This window comes from Phallusia mammillata, chromosome 7, assembly GCF_965637545.1.
Source record: "Phallusia mammillata chromosome 7, kaPhaMamm4.hap1.1, whole genome shotgun sequence".
Taxonomy (NCBI): domain Eukaryota; kingdom Metazoa; phylum Chordata; class Ascidiacea; order Phlebobranchia; family Ascidiidae; genus Phallusia; species Phallusia mammillata.
The window spans coordinates 13,874,528-13,888,896 of NC_137258.1; the positions used below are offsets into that span (position 1 = coordinate 13,874,528).

The following is a 14,369-nucleotide window of genomic DNA, read 5'->3' on the forward strand; positions in this document are numbered from 1 at the left end:
AATACATAATCACCTCACCTGCCAACTTGTGTTGCATTATCATGGTAATATCACTACTATTTGATTTTTGAAAAATTGTAAATAAAAACCATTGTGCCAATACATTTTTGGATATTAAGAAGGCAATTTTATTATTTACTAATTTTATCCTTTGCGCCACCACAACTTGGCAAATGTTATCAAGGGGTTATGGCACTAGAAAGGTTGGGAACCGCTGGTCTAATACTTTTAGAAGAGATAACATGCTGTACCATACAGTGTTTAGTACCACACCGAACACGTGCAAGAATATAAGCCCAAAAGGGGCATCTGATAATCCTAATGGCCCTAACCGTCAGCATTTTTATAAGTTGTATTAGTAGTTTGCGTATACCATATATATTTTAGAGGAGCCCATTATGATGCAATCGTATAACTGTCACAGTTACACAGAATGTTCTTTGAAACACAAGCTTTAAGAAAGGCCATTGCTGAATGTTACAACACATCAGGTCACATGTTGCAAAATTCATGATTATAATAATATATTCACTTAAATATATTTAGAGTGGTGGCCAATAATTGAAATGTTATGCATTTTATGCTACAATTGCTACATGTGTTAATCTTCAAAACCAACCACAGCCAACTACACGAATAAAAACATCTAATATCAAAACACAAAAATTAGTTATACACGTGCTCGACTGCTCGCCATATAATTCTTCAACATACGTTTTGGTAAGCTATTTTTTCTGATTTAAAACTGGGACTCTTTTTGTTTTACTTACCACATGATATTGCAAATTTATGTGAACAGACAGAAAAGGGGCAAAAAATAAAACGAACAAAAACATGTCGGGTATAAGTCACACATTTTGGTAAACACTGAACTGTCTAATTCGAATTGGTTTAATTACAAGTTTGGTGCGAAAAAAAAATTTTTTTTACAACAATAGTACCATAAGTTCTTTACTAAAATAGCAAATAGCTTCATGAAATGCAAAAGTTGGTACTTCCGCCGCTCACAGCAGACTTAAAATGTACCCTCTTTCAACAACGTTGTCAGTTGTCACTGTCACGTTCTTTCCAGGTGGTCGTTAACATCAGGTAACATTACCAGCATAACAACTTATAAATATATATGTAACACTAACAACATTATCCTTAGTAGTGGGTAGTGGCAGTCCTGGTTGAGAGCCACAGGACTAGAGCAATGAATGAACGAAATTAACGAATCCGGTTCTGGTTGTTCGATGTTTATGTTGTTGGCAAAATAAGAAACACAGGTAGAGCTACTAACACCATAACTCACTTGACACCCAAAGTCGATTTGGTTATATCTCCAAAAATGCTTACGGTTAGGGCTATTAGGGTCGGGGTAAGGTATTAGCACTTAAAATTCAATAAAACTAACCCAAAAAATGAGTTACTAATGTAAAAAAATTAAAAACTTATTTCCCAACCCAACCCATTTATAGCCGCTAAATAAAAAATTCAGCTCTTTACGCCCCCTAATCGACTTTGGGTGTCAAGTGAGTTATGGTGTTAGTAGCTCTACCAGAAACACAAGCATGTTTCCCGCGTGTTTTCGATTCCATGAGATCAAGAAAATGTCACAAATCGTTTTTTTTTTCAAGGGTAGATCTCATCAAAATAAATTTTGTTCCGTTTATTTATCAAATTAAAAAAACCAGTCAATCCCAATAATAAAAACATATGCTTTGAATCAAACCGGTATGTTAATGCACCTGGTTTTGGATTATATTAATCTGATGTAATAAACTTTTTTGATTCACACGCCTGTGTGCTGTGTGGTGCGCGATATTACCGCTTTTCTATCGAGCAAAACTCGAATATTTTTAACATGTATTTTAATCGAGAATGACCTAAAATGATCAACTCGTGAAAGTGCGATTGTTTGGGAAACGGCTTAAACAGAGGCGTACAACATAGCCTACGGCCAGTGGTGGGATTCAAATTTTTTGTCAGCCGGTTATATCACAAAAGTCATAATTTTCAGTCGGTTCCGTACAAAAAAATGACCGTATCCATTGACATTAACCAGTAATGCTAACCGGTTCGCTGATCTCATAAAATTTCATGAGACGGTTCGATGTAGAAAACTGGTGCGAACTGGCTGAATCCCACCACTGCCTACGTCTCATGACAGCTATTTACGTGCATACCGCTTACTTCGTCAAGTAGTTTTTACTGCTTAATCTTAGGATTTTGTTATTTGTAACAGGGTCATTGGCATTATTGACTTTCTATTGGGTTGTACATCCACTAGGTGCTGCCGCCTTACTCCTATGACAAACATAGACCTGGGCGCGAAGAGGTTAGGCTAACGGCAATAGGTGGACCAGACCAGACCGAAAGGTTTTCAAAATATCTTTTGTTTGATGTAAGCTTACTAGCCTCATGTAGGTCTACGTGCAAAGAGCTAGGTTAAGATGGTGCAAGAGTGGAATCAATTCGCAAAAGTATTCTCATCATCATTTCACCCACCAAAACAACCCCCAAGCTTGCATTTTTATCATCAAACTATAAAGGTAATCATTGAAATACCTAGCCTACCTTTGTTTTTTGTGGGTTCCATGTACGAACAAATTAAGGGATTCAGTTTGTGCAAAAAAATCTATTTAATCGTCATTTAAACGTAATTGCCTAATTAAAGCTATGCTTCTCGTAAAGCGCACATTATTTAAAAGACCCCCCTGAACTTTCGTGCTTTCCAACCCTTGACTTGTGTGGCGAATTTTAATCACGTTCTATTTTTGACGCATCTTTTGAATACTTTACCTTCACACACGTATTTTCACTTATTCTTTCACGTTACTTTGTTATATTTGTTCGGATTATTACACACCTTCATGCACATAACATTCTTTACAGTTTATTATCCTGTGTTTCACTATTGTTTAGTCTGTATAATCGTTGTTATGTTTCGCCACTCATTTATTCACTTAATTGTTTTGTTTAATCGTTGTTATGTTTCGCCACTCATTTCTTCACCTAATTGTTTTGTTTAATCGTTGTCATGTTTCGCCACTCATTTCTTCACTTAATTGTTTTGCGTATTATTCTCACCACACAGTATCCTCACTAAATGGTTCTTGTTACACATGACGCTTTTCCTGTGTTTTATACGTTCGCCTCATATGTGCCGTTTGCGTGTTCACCCTTGTTGGTTCTGCGATACCCGGATGTGCCTCTTGGAATCACGTGATTTGTTAATCGACGTGATTGGTGTGGTAAAACGTGCTTGAGAAGAAATCATGGTCAGTCTTCCTCTGGGCACCGTGCGAGTAACACCGTGTTGTTTTATGTCGTGTATTGGTGGCGTTGACTTGTAGCGAAACTTGTCGAATTCTGAGTTGTTTTATGTGAAGGCTTTTTATCGTTGTATTTAAACAAGGCGCCCATTAGTGAAACCAGTTTGTGGTCTTTCTTTGGCTTAGTGGTGAGCCGTTATTGCACGGTTCGGGCCGTTTCCGAATTAGGGAGGCAGTTTTGGTTTTTGTAAGGTCTGGACCGCGTGGGCTGTATATTTAGAATGATAACGAACACAAAATGGTGGCAAACATAACACGTGACCACTTGAGGCAGTATTTACATGCAACTATCACACCCCTCTTCTTCTAAAGAAAACACTGCGACCCTTATTCACAACGTATCAATCGGCAAGAAAATCAAGGAGACACACAAACAAAATCACGAAACTTTGCGGGCATCACGACTCTACGGCCACATCGTGTAGTACGTGTTGTGTTGTTAGTTGCACAATTGGAATTTACAGTTGAGTTACTCTGTGACGAAACACAACGATCATTGGTATTGGTTCTGTTTGTGTATGTGGTGCTTGGTATGTAATCTGTGTAATGATCATAATACATAGTAGGCATTTCACGGGTTTTGTTGAGTTGCCTACGATTGCGACGCAAATTACCGTGCACATTGCGAATAAAATAAGAGCGTGGATAATTGCTTTGACTTCCAACGATAGCTTTATTCCATTGCTTTCCTTTCTGGTATCGGACCACATCCTCCTTTTCCAATTGAGGTAAGGGTTTGGTTCCTCGGTCATAGTAGCTCTTCTGAAGCTCTTAAGAGACACACTGCACAGTATGACATGTTTTTTTGTAGCTTCATAAACTCAAACACAGTAGTTATGTTACAGCGAGAATTAATTGTTCCGCTTGGCTGATTTAAGTTCTCCTTTATTCGTGACGTATTGAAATATTCATCCGCGACAGAGCATGTACTTTGAACGCCACGTTTTTTGTGAGCTGCGTTAGTTGCTAGGTTTGCAGTCAATTTAAGTGAATTTATCCTAATTTCTTGTGACTATTTTGTTTATAGTGAAACTGTAAATGTTAAGAGCAATAGCAAAAATGCTGAATTGTCAGTTGTGGAACCTCTAGCCGCGTGCTAGTAAAGCCCTGGTTACCCAACAGTTGGTATGTTTTATGTTCTTACTTGATTTGTGTTTAACTTGTGTTAATGTGTATTTTAACAGTAACTTGACTTGTTATGAGTAATTGTAAGTAATTTTAATGTAAAATGTGACTGATTAACGTGGATTTAAGTAAGACCTGTGTGTACTGTTAAAACTGCTTATTGTGTGATGGTCGCTATGACGTCATAATGTGTACGTCTGGCTTATGTATGTTATTTGTGGTTACAGAAAAACCGTTGCCGTTGCTATTGACGTTGTCGTCTTGGTTTATTCGTCAGCGTTGCCTTTTATCGCCAAAAAAGAACATTCGTTGCAAATGCAAGAGTGGGTCGTCTTGGAGGACGGGCTGTAGGACGGGCGCGTTTTACAAAAAGGGTTATCTAGTGTGACGAACGGCGCAGGGCCAGGCTGCGCACCTAGCGGTCGTTACAAGTTACATGAAGTCCAATAGATCTTGTGTCAGCCTACTAAATGTCACAAAATTACATTTAAATCAATGAATGTTATTTGCTTTTCCATCTTGTTATGCATTACTATGTTATGTCATTAATTGTGTCTGTTTTAATCAAAATTTTCGCAAAATAAAACATTGGCATTTATGTTGTCCTTTTTCTGAGTCTATATGCCTGTTGGTATTGCAAGCTAGGAGCCATGCCAAACATCAACTTCTTACACAGGTTTGGTACGATGGGACACTAGATAATTCTTCTTCAGTAAAGATACTTTGAAATCAATGACTTGTTCATTTAAAAGCCCAGCCATCCACCAGTTTCTCAGCATATTGGTGCACTTAACTGGCCACCAAACCACTTTTGATGCGTGACAACCATGCAATCAACTTATTTTAAATTTTAAGTTCCGTTTCGCAGGTGTAGCTTGTTTTCATTAGCATTGCTTAGAGTTATGCCCAAAATCTATAGAAAACACAAGTTGTGGGGATGGGTAAGCACTTTTTTCCAAGGAATGCAGCCTGACTACCATGAATAAAAATGTACGCATTATGACGTCACATACCGTTGTAAACAAACTGGCGCCAGTTTGTGTTCTTGGTTTTAGGCAAAGTCTATATAAAACACAAGTTGTCCAACCTATTGTTACGCAATAAAGCCTATGTAGCCATTTTGTGTCCAAAATGATACTGTGGGTAGAGAAAAATAACACATAAATTGTCTGATTTTTACAAACTGGAGAGCATAGACGCGAATTTGATTCGCCAAATTGAATGAAAATTTCGAGTTCTAACATTTCACCGTAATATTAAAAGCTAAATTGCTGTTTTTCATGTAAATTTGGCCGCTTATTTTTCATGTAAACTTTAAATATTTGCGTTCAGCGTGCATTATCACGCTCAAATGTTAGAACCCAAACGTTTTATTCGATTTTGCCTATCAAACACGCGTTAAATCCCACCAGTTTGTAAAAATCAGACAATTTATGTGTTTTTCCCTATACCTGCTGTATTAATTTGGACACAAAATGGCGTCCATGCGGCTCTATCGCGTAACAATGGGTTGGACTACTTGTGTTTTATATATACTTTGGTTTTAGGCAGGTAAGTTATATTGTGTACGCTCTCAAAAGGAGTTTGAGGTACTTATTAAACATTAAATGCGTATAAACACTCCCATATAAAAGATTCAATGTTAGGGTTGATTCTGATGAAGTTTTGCTCCTACTCGTGAACTTCACTGTCCTGTTTTTTTAATATATATACTCGAACTATTTTATTCAACATCGAATTTTTAACACAGTTGGGAGACCCAGCCATATTGCGACTTAAATGACTAACAAAACGGAACTGTTCTCCCTTTTTAAATGGAAACTTTTTCTGAGAAATGAAGACCACAAAGCTGTGCAAATGCCTTTTTATTTTTGGTATAAACTCCACCCAGAACCTACTACACCATACACAATGTTTTGATCATGCATTAATATCCTAACATAAAACACAGTTTACTGGCTAGTTTGAAGCAAACATGTTTGCGATTTTCTTAAAAAAGCATTTAATCATACAATTGTAATTACAGAAGCCATATTTTTGTTTTAAACAAAAAAATCCATGTTTCACATTCTCTTTCACATTTCTGTTTTGTAACATTTTACTGTTTGTGCCAGTGCATTGCAAAAGGCTGTTTTATTCATAAATTAAACACACATAAAATATGAGTCCTTTAGTTATATAGAGTACAAGCCTGTGACTGTCATTAAAAAGGCAAATTAGGTAATCATATTGATTTTGAAATTGTATTGTAAATGAATCAATAAACAATCATCAGTTTTTCAAAAACTTCAGAAAGAAAATAAGGAATATTCATTTTTATTACAATATTAAACTGAAAGTATACAATTTGATTGAAATAGGTACAGTAAAATTTGACCGTAGTGAGAAGGTTTTTACCAACAAAAATACCAAAAACACATTTGCTGAAAGATGTGGCAGGTTTGTCAATTAGAACAAAAACCTCAAGTTATTGGTATATTTAGCTCCTGATGTTAATTAAACCTTAACTGAGTCTTCCTCACAAAATGTAAAAATAACCCAATAGTACCAAGAAAAAAATCTGCACTCAGCATGCATAAAAACAGCTTCCATTATATAAACTATCTTCAAATGTCATTTGTGGTAAATAATCATACAAGGAAAAAAAACTGTTTGTACTACTGTATTCGACAACCAAGTTCTAATTGGTTGGAGAAATGATTAATTGGGTAATAACCAACACCCAGGCAATATGTAATCTTTATTCTGACTGCCTGTAGAATGTAGACCAGTGGTTTTTAACCTTTTTTTCGCACCCCCTGGGTTTTTTAATTATATAGAATAGATCTAACCAACCTTAATGATTCAGCATCCCCGCACCCCCTAGGAACAGTTCTCACACCCCTTGGGGGTACGAGAACCCTTGGTTAAGAACCCCTGATGTAGACATTGCTAAAGAAATACTAAACCTTTTCAACAAAAATAAAACTACCATGGCAACAGATTTACATATTGTATGAGCAATAAATTTTGTACATTGGAAGAAAATTTAGTATAGCCATATACACTGCAAAAATACCTGCGCACAATTATCAGCCCGATAACACAGGCACGCATGCTGGAGATTTTATGTGAGAGTGGGTTGCACAGAAAGAAAGTGTACTGCAAGTCTGCAACCAACAAAATCTGTATTAGAAAATAGAAAAAAAATGTTTTTAAGTATTTCTAGAAGTTGCACTTTTTTCAGTCATAAACACCATGCACTCACTGGATGACAATAGTAACTGACCAAATTTCTTGTTGATGCTATCATCTTGTGTAAACATCACCTCATTGCAAGAAGCATCTTTTACTTGTTTATGAGATCTGTTTATAAATTCAGAATCAATATTGATGTAAAAACCTGAACTTTCTAAATTAGTAAAATTAGTAACTAAAAGTTAAGTTTTTATGAGGAACACAGTATGTACTATTTTGAGTGAGTATTCATTTTTTAAGGCAAGGGTCTTTGGTTAACTGGACATTTTTAATGAAGCAAAATCCTTTCAAAAATTAGGTTTTTTTTCTGTTAACTTGTGAAGTTTCTGTTATTTATGTCTGTTCTTAATCTGACACAAAAAATATGTTTGTGTTCTGCCATCTGATACCTACCTCACACTTATTGGTTGATTTCTTGCCCCTGATTTAAACACCATTTTGCTGCTTTTGTAATTGGCAGACAAAATTGTTAAAGTTGAAAAATATGTTCCCAATGGTGATGGCCATGGCATGTCAGTCAGGAAAAAAGGTTTCGCCCATCAGAACCAAATGCTTTCACCAGTGGCTGACTTGATGCTGTAGACTTAAAGGGCACATGACCTGTATTATACTATTTTAGTATACTATAAGATATTTTAAAATTTTAGTCAACTATAGTACAGTGTAGCTGTTCTTTATACAGTCTTTCTAAAAAAAAAAACAAAAATACATTGTGTGATATTAAACAGGTTGCAGACGATGTTCGCGACTTTGCGCAAAATAAATTACAATTCTGTTATCCGTAAAGTTTTTTTAACAAAAATAGTTGGTGCAGACTGCAGACTACATGTCACATTATAACAAGAAGCCACAAAACCGGTATCACCACGCGCCAAATTGAAACCAACTACCATGACGGAAACAATCACCTGGCTATAGTTACCGTAGTCAGGCTGCATTCCTTGGAAAAAAGTGCTTACCGTGGGGATAAAAATGGGCCGAAATTAGCGCGAATTTTGCATTGCGCCTTATGGGGCCGATTTATAAAATGATTAATTTGGATACTTTTGCGGTGTTTGATTTTGCAATTTCTGCAAAATTTTGAATAAAAATATAACTACGCCCAACTTATAATGTTTAAATGGAACTGATGAACATCAAATAGAGTTTAAATTAGGTTTTAGCGGGTAAATTTTCCAGTAGATATACATGTAGCCTACTTAAGTCCCGAAAGATAAAAAGGTTGTGATGTATATTCATCTAAAATTGGAATAGGCTAAATAGTTTGACCATGGTCCTCCAAGGTCAGAAAAGTCATGACGTAATAGTGACGTCATCGTTTATTTACTGCATTTTGACGCTTTTAGCACATACTGAATTTTAAAAGCTTTTGGTAGTACCTTTAAAGGTGTTGCACAATCTTTCCCTCTGATTTTAATTTTTTTGAAAGATATTTGACACTTTTTAGTGATAAAAATATTTATTGCATTAATTAAGGTCTATATACCATGTTGAATATGTGTACTGTCATATGCAACACAACCACAAGAAAAAATGCAATATAAACAAATACAACTAACATTGATGCATAAAACAACCAATATCAACAAAATTGTTAAATCTTCTTGAATCTATTCACCTGTACAGCACAAAAAGTCTCGTGGGAAATTTTGCATCCAAGGTGGCACTTTTTTCATTTATTTCAGTTTCAGCTGATACTTCCCACAATACATGTTATGTGAGGATATCACAAAAAATCCAAATGATTTCATTAAGGGCATAAAATAACATGCAAGAATTATTAGCAATTTTCAAAATTGGTGATTCCATAAAATCAAAAAAGTCAAAACTTAAGAGACACACTGCACAGTATGACATGTTTTTTTGAAGCTTCATAAACTCAAACACAGTAGTTACATGAAGTCCAATAGATCCTGTGTCAGCCTTCTAAATGTCACAAAATTACATTTAAATCAATGAATGTTATTTGTCTTTCCATCTTGTTATGCATTACTATTTTATGTCATTATTTGTGTCTGTTTTAATCAAAATTGTTGCAAAATAAAACATTGGCATTTATGTTTTCCTTTTTCTGAGTCTATATGCCTGTTGGTATTGCAAGCCAGGAGCCATGCCAAACAGCAACTTCTTACACAGGTTTGGTGCGATGGGACACTAGATAATTCTTCTTCAGTAAGGATACTTTGAAATCAACGGCTTGTTCTTTTAAAAGCCCACCCATCCACCAGTTTCTTCATTATATTGGTGCACTTAACTGGCCACCAAACCACTTTTTTTTACTATTTTAAGTTGCAAGTTTATATATATGCACACTTTATTCATCTTATCATAGAACTGTTAAATGTATTGCAAATTTCTGTAGGTTTGCACTTTTTCCACTAGCAAAAAAATAAGTATACCGGTAACCTACATAAAGACTTTAAAAAGTATAACTTAGATCAACAAACTGCTTTGGTTAACACTTATATTTCTAAGTTTTTCAAATATCTGTACAGTCAACATTTTTTATTACTAAAAACGGTGGGATCATTTATATTTACTCACCCGATTCGTCAACAAGTGCTCGATTAGAAGCGCTTGTGTTATGAAAAAATCCCCGTTTCTTATCGGGCGGTGTTATAATTTTAGAACATGTGTAAAACACAGCCTGATTTTATCGGCAATGGTAGTGAAGCATTAAATTTATTTTTTATTGAAAAATATTATATTTTCTGTGGAAATAATCGCAGGTGAAATGAGTTTTACATGAAATTGGCAAGTAAATGTGAACTGTTATGACAAAAGCAAACGCATTTTAAGCAGTGAAATAGCAGCAGTACCAGATTCTCCTCGATTGTAAACTGTAAAATACAAAATGGGCCAAGGTTGTTGTATCTAATAGGCATCCATGTTCTGATAACAAATGGAGTAATGAAAAGTGACAGTTCAGGGTGGGGGAAGCATTTCTAGTGCTTCACGAAGCAAACTAAGGCCTAGCACACTATCAAATGAAGGACTTGGGACATTGGATTTGAAAAGCAATGATACATGGTAAGTGGTTGTCAATTGTCATGATATGCTTGTCATTCTCAACTGTTTCTATTATTTTAGCAGATGGTAATTTGTTATTTTTTTAGGCATGTTTAAAAATATGGTAGCTCATCTCTAGTGTGATCCTGGTTTTGTAAAACATTGGCTTTCATTTCTACTGGCCTAACTCAAGCATTTTTGTGTAAACTCCTACTTGTCAAATCAAATGTTGCCTACACTTTTTCTTTTATTTTTTGTTGCAGTTCAACATCTGGAAAACTGAATAGAAGCAGAAAAAAGCAGCAGAATCATTCCAAAGGTAATTCAAGATTGCCTTGGACAACATGGAAGAAAGTAATTGATTGTGGAAGAATGGTGTGGGTGAAATGAGCTCACTGAAGTGTCAGCTAAACCATTGATGCATACAAAATGCTTCTTGCCTCACTTGCAGGGGAACATTTTATTTTAAGATATTCACCACACACTTCAGTTTTACATGAATCAAATCGAAATATGTGTGTTTTTTGCCGCTGTACTACCCGAAGGCAGGTTTATTTAATAATTCTTGTGCCCAATTTAAAGCAAACTTGTTATGTTAGATGTGTTCAATGATTTGTTGGTGTTATTTTAATCTCGTACCCAAATTAAGGCAAACTTGTTGTGTTGGTTAGATGTGTTTAAACATTTGTTGGTATTAACGCTGTCTTACCTACATGACATAATCATGGCGTCGTTAAAAAAGCATCTTTTGGGTAAATATTTATACATTTTCACTTTGATGTAGACTCTTTCAGTAAAAGTGATTCATCAGACAGGAATGAAAAACCTTTATTTTCAACCAGTAATCTCTATGATAGCTTGTTTGATACAACCTCATCTTTCACATGGTAGCTGGTTTAATTTTATTTCAGTAACTCGCAACACATAGCATTTTCAGCTGAACAATGTTGTTTCACCTTTTTTGTTTCTCAGTCTGTTCACTTGATGACCCCTTTTTAGTGTACTCATTGTAAATGCAGGTTTTTGCTTGATAAATCAATCTTCTAATTATTTATCCTCTTCACATTTATTTCTTCTTTCATATAACTGTGACACCCAATATGAGTATGTTATTGTGTGGAAATTGGGTTTATGAGGTGCTTCATTTTTTCATTAATAAAATGTTGCCCTTAACTGTGCATTTGTTATTTCATCATTTTAAGTACTAGTATTAACTGGTTTAAAATCACAAAGGGCTTGATGTAAACAAAAACGGTTTTCACAGGTCAACTCTAAACTACATCTAGTAAACGCATAAAAAATATCTTTAGAATCTAACCACCACATGATAAATGAGAGGCGTACATCATAAGCAAACGAAGGCCATGGCCGCTTTAAAATGATTTTTTTTGCGCTGACGACCCTTGTAGAATATACAGGCTCCAGATCACAAACGGATTAAGATAAATGAAAACGGTTTTCACAGGTCAACTCTAAACTACATCTAGTAAACGCATAAAAAATATCATTAGAATCTAACCACCACATGATAACTGAGAGGCGTACATCATAAGCGAACGAAGGGCATGACCGCTTTAAAATAATCTTATGCGCTGACGACCTTTGTAGCATATACAGGCTCCAGATCACAAACGGTTTAAGGTAAACAAAAACGGTTTTCACAGGTCAACTCTAAAATACATCTAGTAAACGCATAAAAAATATCTTAAGAATCTAACCACCACATCATAAATGAGAGGCGTATATCATAAGTAAACGAAGGACATGACCGCTTTAAAATGATTTTTTGCGCTAACGACCCTTGTAGAATATACAGGCTCCAGATCACAAACGGATTAAGATAAATGAAAATGTTTTTCACAGGTCAACTCTAAAATACATCTAGTAAACACATACCAAATATCTTTAGAATCTAACCACTACATCATAAATGAGAGGCGTAGCCTACATCAGTGCTCTTCAACCGGGTATACTGTATACCCAAGTGTATACCACATTAAAACTAGGGTATACGACTGAAGAAAGGTATACGAAGGGAGTACAGCTGTGGTCAGTGTTAAAAATGCAGGAAGACATAGCATGCTGGTGACCTATGTGAGACTGACCTGGTTGTTGTAAATATTATTGCGTCAGGTTGGGATTGTTGCGTCAATCATGCGAATTATGAAGCGAATAAGCACATACCTGGAGTATCTGTTATGGTTGAACAATGTACTTTCTGAAATTTTACTTTTAACATCCCTGGAGTAAAGGATTGCGAATACAAAAAAATGTTTTGAGAACAAGTCAACACCACACCACATGTCCAAATCGCTGAAAGAATGTAGCAACAAGCCAGCCATTAAATCAACTTCTTAGGTTTACACACTTTTGTATGCTAAATTTCCTGGACGTAGCACAGGGGGTGCACAACCTTTCCGCTGTGACGGCCGCATCGTAAATCCTTATTAATAGTGCCTGATAGCCAATTTAAATTCTAGCTTGTTACGTAGAACAGTCTAGGGATCAGACTTTACTGTTTATAACGTCACCATCGAAATTGCGACGCTAATGATGCCTGTTTTCACATTGTTTACCCATAATAGGCTTACAAAAAGTCTCAAACATGCGGCTTCTGGGCTGTTAATATTTTTTCCAGCCCCTCAAACTAGTTTTGCAAATCCAAATATTTCAGTTTACATGTTCACGGCCACTGGTTGTCTACTCCTGGCCTTGTATAACAATAATTCACGCGACCAGGCAAGTACCTATTGGTAGACTGTTACTTTCTGTGCACAATTATAAATTGCTATGTGTAGGGTATACAAAGTTGCTTGCAAATTGTAAAAGGTATACAACGGGAAAAAAGGTTGAAGAGCACTGGCCTACATCATAAGCGAACGAAGGGGATGACCGCTTCAAAATAATTTTATGCGCTGTCGACCCAGTAGCATGTACAGGCTCCAGAACACAAACGACATAAAGTATTGAAAACGGTTTTCACAGGTTAACTTTAAACTAGACCTACGTCGAGTGAACGCATGCAAAATATCAATCAATTCCTATCATTACCCTAAAATCAAGAGGCGCTCATCATCACTATACGTTGAGATTGTATTCTACACGCTACAAGAAATTTACATGCTATAGGCCAGTGGTTCCCAACCTTTTTGACTTTGCGGCACCCTATCAAAGAGATAATAGTTTGCGGCACCCTGGCAAAACTGGATCAATTTTATGAGGTTTCTGTATTTCAAATAACTGTATGAAACAACACAGAATCAGTTGTATAAATGTATTTATTCAAAAGTCAGTGTGAATATTGTTGGGCTTGGTTTCTTGCACAAAGTCCCTTAATATATGGGGGCACATGCGATAAGCCACCCGCATTTCTTCCTCGAGCAGTCAATCTCGTTTTGTAATATTTATGTTCGTTAATACGGATAATCCACTCTCACATAGGTATGACGTGAAACACTGCAACAAAACATGGTTTTCTTTCCAACGCAAGGGTATTCATTTTCAATTTTTATCCAGAACGCGTCGAGAAGCATCTGCTTGTGCATCAGCTTAAATTTTCCATCGTTATGCTGTTCAAACTTTTTTATGGAAAGAAACGCAACGAGTCGAAATCTTTGTTTGTTTTTTTCCTGGGCGAGAATCCAAAGGCTTAGCGCGGAGTATCTACTTACCACCTGTGAC

General features: G+C 35.9%; 1 protein-coding gene and 2 long non-coding RNA genes across 6 annotated transcripts; 2 read left to right on the forward strand and 1 right to left on the reverse strand.

The window, feature by feature from the left end:
- Nucleotides 1-2,677: 2,677 nt before the first annotated feature.
- LOC145239661 (uncharacterized) lies at nucleotides 2,678-4,763 on the forward strand. Its single transcript, XR_013862356.1, has 2 exons — nucleotides 2,678-4,442; nucleotides 4,670-4,763. It is a non-coding gene; the product is annotated as an uncharacterized LOC145239661 (long non-coding RNA).
- Nucleotides 4,764-6,291: 1,528 nt separating this feature from the next.
- On the reverse strand, nucleotides 6,292-8,379 carry LOC145238579 (uncharacterized). Of its 4 annotated transcripts, none has more exons than XM_080101788.1 (3): nucleotides 8,073-8,379; nucleotides 7,711-7,787; nucleotides 6,292-7,607 (listed from the first exon to the last, which is right to left on the reverse strand). In XM_080101788.1, the coding sequence occupies exons 1-3, from the start codon at nucleotides 8,189-8,191 to the stop codon at nucleotides 7,549-7,551; spliced, it is 255 nt and encodes an 84-aa protein (XP_079957914.1). In that variant the 5' UTR covers nucleotides 8,192-8,379; the 3' UTR covers nucleotides 6,292-7,548. The 4 variants fall into 4 exon arrangements, with proteins under 4 accessions (XP_079957914.1, XP_079957913.1, XP_079957912.1 ...); XM_080101787.1 differs by having other exon boundaries at nucleotides 7,690-7,787; nucleotides 8,073-8,377; XM_080101786.1 differs by having other exon boundaries at nucleotides 6,292-7,591; nucleotides 8,073-8,376.
- Nucleotides 8,380-8,387: 8 nt separating this feature from the next.
- LOC145238581 (uncharacterized) lies at nucleotides 8,388-11,866 on the forward strand. Its single transcript, XR_013862147.1, has 2 exons — nucleotides 8,388-10,709; nucleotides 10,952-11,866. It is a non-coding gene; the product is annotated as an uncharacterized LOC145238581 (long non-coding RNA).
- The last annotated feature ends 2,503 nt before the right edge of the window (nucleotides 11,867-14,369 follow it).